The 6,021-nt window shown below is 55.9% G+C and overlaps 1 protein-coding gene and 1 long non-coding RNA gene across 3 annotated transcripts in view; one reads left to right on the plus strand and one right to left on the minus strand.

Annotated features, from left to right (window-relative positions):
- Nucleotides 1-3,725, minus strand: part of Sp2 (Sp2 transcription factor) — a 25,719-nt gene extending 21,994 nt beyond the window's left edge. Inside the window, exon 1 of one of the 2 annotated variants that reach the window (XM_005394260.2) lies at nucleotides 3,509-3,725. Coding sequence is in view for 1 of the 2 variants with exons in the window: in XM_005394259.2 (XP_005394316.1) it covers nucleotides 27-33 (7 nt within the window). In the remaining variant the exon portion in view is untranslated. Of the gene's footprint in view, nucleotides 1-26; nucleotides 320-3,508 lie in introns of those variants that run through there. The other variant, XM_005394259.2, reaches the window with a different exon arrangement.
- On the plus strand, nucleotides 404-5,781 carry LOC102012270. The gene is made up of 3 exons (XR_262601.2): nucleotides 404-603; nucleotides 3,225-3,326; nucleotides 3,975-5,781. It is a non-coding gene; the product is annotated as an uncharacterized LOC102012270 (long non-coding RNA).
- The last annotated feature ends 240 nt before the right edge of the window (nucleotides 5,782-6,021 follow it).

Here is a 6,021-nt window from a genome sequence, read left to right on the forward strand (position 1 = left end):
CCCCGCCGGCAGGGGCCGGGACCCACCGCTCATTACGACATCTTCCTCCCTGGCCTCCGCCGCCTCCGCCGCCACCGAGAGCCTGACACCGCCCGCCTAGCGCCCGCCAATCCCAGAGCCCGCCACCGCCCGAGCGACGGCAGTGCCCACCAATAAGCGTACGGTACATTGGGGACCGACAGCACTGCTAACTAATCAGAGAGACGCATCTAGAGCGACGTTGATCTGGCCAATAGGACTATGGAGTGTCACTGATGGACGGCAGCAAGCACCAACCGGAAACCTACTGGGAAATGAAAGACGCGTTCACCAGCCAACTGGCGGGAGGCAAAGTCCCGCCCCCAGGGTGGTTGATGGACAGCAACAGGAAGCGAGGTGGGGAGGGGCTTAGGTGAGGAGCGTTTCCGTATTGGTCGCGGTTGACCTTCCCCCCACCTCTAACCCAGAAGACGAATGATAGATCTGCCCGAAAGCCAATCAGAAGTCCTCAGGGGAGGCCGGCCTGTGCCCTATAAAATGCATACGCTGCCCGTGCGCGCAGTTTCTCCCAGGCGAGGCAGGGGTGTGCTCGCGCTCGGGGGCTCCCCTCGACGCCCCTGCCTGGTGAGTGAACAGACACCGTCCTGTGTTCTGCCCTGCCGCCACCCCCCTTGGAAGAGGCGACTGTGTACAGCGAGGCCCTGCACCCCGACACCGTAGCAGGAAGCCGGGATTTCCATCGTATCCGCCAAGCCTCTCTTCATTCTGAGCAGGTTTTGGCCGATGCAGTACCCCTCCCGGCCCATCCCTTACCCTTGGCATCCAAACGGAATCATCTGAACTTTATTTTTTTCAGACAGGATCTCGCTGGGTAGCCCAGGCTGGCCTCGAACTCAGCAGTCCTCATGCCTCAGCCTCCCGGAGTGCTAGGATTACACTGCTTTTGAAATCTTTCCAAAAGCAGGATTCCGGGGCCTCCTCCTTATCAGGCGGAGCACTTTGGGGCGTGTCTGGAATGTGCGTTAACCCGTGCCCCAGAGCGCTTTGGAGTGGGAGACCCCTGCTTGGTCTCTGGGTGGGAGAAGGCGCCGGTTGGCTCGCTCTGTCTTCCAAGCCTCTCCTGTGGACGCCTAGCCTGGCATTAGTGAGGAGGCCCAGCCTGGCTTCCAGACCTGCACATCCCCTTCTGGTGGGACCTTTAGGCAGGGCACCGAAACTCCCCGCGCGATGTGTCCTCATCGGTAGAGAGGACACCCCCTACGCAGTGGCCTTGTCAAGCCATTGCCTGCAGTAAGATAAACGTGTTTTGCATCCTGATCTGGCACACTTACGCACGTATAGTAGTATATAGCAAACTTTCCTGAAACAATATTTATCTTTATTCCTGGGGATGGAATCAAGGCCAACTTTTTTTTTTTTTTCCAGTGCTGGGATTTGAAAGCCAGGCCCCCTTGTATGAAGGGCAGGCACTCTATCACTTGAGTTAGGTTCTTGGCACAGATAGATCTGTTCTAGCCTATCCCATTTTACTCCTCTTTCTTTCCTAACCTATGTCTTTTCTTTCTTGATCATGACTGGCAGTTTGAGAAATCCCGGCAGGAAAGGTTGGTGTGCAAGCCAGGAATGGTGGTGTGCACCTGTAATCCAGCATTCAGGAGGCTGAGGCAGAAGGATCACCTCGAGTTCCAGGCCAGCCTGTACTACATAGACCCTGTCTCAAAAAACAAACAAAACAAGAAAGAAAGTCTCTGGCCATACCACCCTTAACACGCCAGAGCTTGTCTGATCTTGGAAGCTACGCAGGGTCAGGATGGTTAGTACTTGCTGTGGTATGATGGCGTACACCTGTAATCCCAGCACTAGGGAGGCTGAGGCAGGAGGATCGTTGGGAGTTTGAGACCAGCCTGGGCTAAAAGTGAGCTCAAGGCCAGCCTGAACTACATAGTAAGACCCTGTCTCAAAAAGACAAAAAAAGAAAGAGAAAAAGCTTGGACAACTTAACAATTTAGTGAGACCCTGCCACTGCTACAAAAAATGAAATACAAAATAAATACATGTGAGGCAAAATGCTTAGTATGCAGCACATTACCTACCAGTCTACTCCGGATGTTAGCCTTTGAAAGACAAGGCATAGACAGGCATGGTGGCACCGACCTGTCATTCCAACCCTCAGGAAGCTGAGGAAGGAGGATTGCTTCAAGTTTGAGGCCAGCCTGGACTACATAGTGAGTTCAAATCCAGCCTGAACTGCACAGTGAGACCCTGTCTCAAACCAGCTGTGAAGGGATATCACTCTTCTGGTTAACCTTCACTGGGTCCTTGTATCTCTGGGTAAAGCCAAACTCCTTTCTCAGCAAACAAGGCCCTCTGCACTCTGACTTATGTGTATTTCATGCTTTATCTCCATCCATCCATATTTTCTTTTTTTTTTGTCTTTTTAAGACAGGGTCTCACTCTACAGTTCAGGCTGGCCTTGAGTAGCCCAGGCTGGTCTCAAACTCACAGTGATCCTCCTGCCTCAGCCTCCCAAGTGCTGGGATGACAGGTGTGAGCCACCATGCCCGGAGTCCACCCATATTTTCTACAAGTCCTAGTATTTTCTCTCAAAGAAAATTCAGATCCCTAAAAGACTTCTTTCCAGTAGTTCCCTTCCTACCCTTACCGTTCCTTTCTGCTAGTAAACTCCTATGCATCATTCAAGACCTTACCCTGCCCAGCTAAACATGGTCCTCTGTGCTCTCCTGGGTTTCTCTAGACACCTGCAAAGGGTTCCGCATCCCCCCTCAACTCCTCTAAAAGACAGCTGCAGCGGGATTGGGGACAATACGCAGGATGGCCAGGAAGTGTTAAAAAATGAATATTGGCATACGATTACATCTGTATGGGGCGGGGCTTGTTTATATGGACCAAGCATTCTGTCCTGGGCCTGTTTTCAGATTGATTGCTTCACTGTCAAGCCAAGGACCTCACAGGGTTCTACGACTGTACTCAGCTGACTGAGCTGGGAGCGGGGGCAGGGGCCGCGGGAGGAGGCGGGGTGCCCTGTGCTGCTGGGCCACTGCCGGCCTTCTGGGACAACAGTTGGTGGTCACGGCTTCTCCCACCCCAGGGGCCCCACCGGGAAGACAGTAGTGTGCCCATGGGTGGGGGCAGGGTGAGGGTCTGGAGGGTTTCACCGGGGGTTTGGAATTATTGCAATGGTTTTGCCCTTTGTTATTGTTTATTTTATTGTTTTGTTTTTTCAGACTGGGTCTCACTATGTGGCCCAGGCCGGCTGGGAACTCTGGGTGATCCTCCTGCCTCAGCTTCCCCAGCACTGGGACTAGAGCCGAGTGCCACGACTCCAGGTACTTTCAACAGGTTGTGAAGTCTGCCCCATCCCAGGAATGGGGCCTGGGGAAGGCAGGTGCCCAGTGAGAAAGGGCCTGGGGACAGGCGCTTGCATAGCAGGACTCCCTGGCCCAAAGATCCTCTATAGGATGCCCCACCAGCCCCTGCAGCCCTCCCCTTCCTGGATGCCCCGCCCTACCTGCTGTGGTCCGCAGTCCTTACTTCCGGCTCAATCTCCAGCTCAGCACAGCCAGGCCCTGTGTGCTTCCAGCGGCGTCTCCCGCCATCTTCGTCCTGCTCCCACCCGTCAGCCTCCTCTTCCAGCTGTCACTCTCTCGCCATTTCCGATTTGCAAAGCTACTCACTCTCCCCTACTAAGAGCCACTAGGCAAGCACTCTGCCACTGAGCTACATCCCCAGCCCTTTGTATCTGGTGACAGTGTCTCACTGAGTTGCCCAAGCTAGCCTCAGACTTGCGATCCTCCTGCCTCAGCTTCCCAAGTAGCTGGGATTGCAAATGTGCGGCCCTGCGCCTGCCTCCCAGGTTTGCCTTCTCCACCACCACACCTTCTATTCCCAGCACACTGTCCCATGGCGGTGGGCACACAGTAAATGTTTTTTGACTGAATGTCCTTTTAACGCTTCTCTCACCCCTTCTCTTTCAGGGCCAGCCCCCTCCACCACCAGCCACTTCACTTCTCCTTCCCTGTCTGCCTCTTACAGCTGGCCTCAAGTTCAAGGCGATCCTCCTGCCTCAGCCTCCTGAATGCTGGGATCACAGGCGTGCACCACCAGGCCCAGCCACCTCAGCCCTCTAAAGATGGCTCCTTTGGCCTTAAGGGTTTCCCAGGAGCCTCTGCGTCTCCCCTTCTCTCCTCTGGCCTTCCGTTTGTGCTCCTGTTCCCTCCGCCTCCAGGGAAGACTTTCCAAGCCATCCCTGCCCTTTCCTCGAAGGCTTGAAAAGGATCAGAGGGACGGAGACCCAGGCTGAAGGCGTCGCGGTTGTTTGCCTCTCAGAGCCTCAGTGACCCAGGCTGCCCCAGGGGTCTGCGCTGTGAGAAGTAGACAGAGCTGTGACTGTCCACAGGGCACTGTCTGCCCTGCCCACCAGGCCGCTCCTGACTATGCCCTGCTCCTCTCCTGTGCCCGCTGCCCTGCCTGGGCGATGGCCGCCACCAACTGCCACAGAACCTTCCAGCAAGGATGTTCCGCAGCGTTCTCCCTACTGACCTGGATGGGCAAGGGAGGACCTGGCTGGGGAGGAGCCTTTTAGGGTGGAAGCCCCAGGTCTCCCCTCGCTTTGTGTGTCAACACCAGGGGGCGCCCACGGCATTCCCAGAGCCACAGCCCAGTGTCTAACTGGACAGGGAGACAGTGTGGCTGCAGGGACCAGGCCCGGCTGTGCTGCGTCCCTGTCCTCCCTCTGCCAACCCACATGCAGCTCCACAAGCCCGTCCGCTCGGCTCCTGCGAGTCCAGACTTTCCGCAGTGGCCAGGCGTGGTGGCGCACACCTGTAATCCCAGCACTCAGGAGGCTGAGGCAGGAGGATCGCTGTTGGTTTGAGGCCAGCCTGGGCTACTGGAATCATCCCCAGGGACAAAGGCAGGCGCAGTCCCATGTCCATGGCTGTCTGTCACTTCAGGCCCCCTGAACCCCTTTCTCAAAGCCACACCTCGGTCAGACCCCAGCCCCCTGAGGGTGGTCTAGGCTCCCTCCCCAGGGTGGAAGCTGTGGATTCCCAGAGGCCACTGGCTGGGATGCGGCCCTGGAGCAGGGCCCAGCTGGCAGAGACTCGGGAAGTGGGCACCGGGGGTAATAACAATAACAATCGTCCTGTTCCTAATGACACAGGGCCACAGAGGGCTGTGAAATGCCCTCTAATGATGCCTTGTATTTATAGATCCCCCTCTTCAGAGCCATCACTCAATTACCGCTCTCAGCTTCCCTGCGAGGGACAATTAACCCCGTATTTTATGGCCACGGGAAACCGAGGCACTGAGACAGGGAGGGAGGTATGGCTGAGGTCACACAGTGCATCAGCGACAGCAGAACGTGTAGGGTGGCACCGTCTCCCTCCAGTCCCCCAGCTCCGGGTGCTCATGGTGCCCCCAACTCTGCCTGGCCAGCACCTCAGCCAGGACCCTACTGTGGCTCAAGGATGTACCTTTTTTTGAGACAGGGTGTAGCTGTGTACTCCAAATTGGCCTTGATCTCAAAGCAATCCTCTTTCCTCAGCCTCCTGAATGCTGGGATGACAGGCACGCGCCACCACACCCAGCTAGGCTCTGCCCTTCTAATGCCAGCCACCTGTACCCCTGAAAAGCCCCACTAACCTCTCCCATGCCACAGTATTCAAGATGGCAAGGGTAACTCCTAGCCAGAACAGTCACGTGCAGCTAGGCGTGGTGGCACACCTATAGTCCCAGCACTTAAGAGGCTGAGGCAGGAGGATCACCGCAAGGTCAAGGTCCATTTGAAGTACATAGTGAGATCCTGTCGAAAGAAAGAAAGGGAGGGGAGGAAGGAAAGAGAGAGAAAGAAGGAGAAAGCGTGTGCAGCCTGGGGAAGAGGGAGCAGGACAGAGTGGCAGTCATGCACTCCGCCTTTCCATGAACACTAAGGTCACGGGAGCACAAGGCCTGCATTCCAGCTGCAGGTCCTCAGGAAGGTGTAGAAGAAACAGGAGGTGCTTTTGCACAGTCACAAGTCAA

The sequence above is a fragment of the Chinchilla lanigera genome, unplaced genomic scaffold (genome assembly GCF_000276665.1).
Source record: "Chinchilla lanigera isolate Chin_1 unplaced genomic scaffold, ChiLan1.0 scaffold00050, whole genome shotgun sequence".
Classification (NCBI taxonomy): domain Eukaryota; kingdom Metazoa; phylum Chordata; class Mammalia; order Rodentia; family Chinchillidae; genus Chinchilla; species Chinchilla lanigera.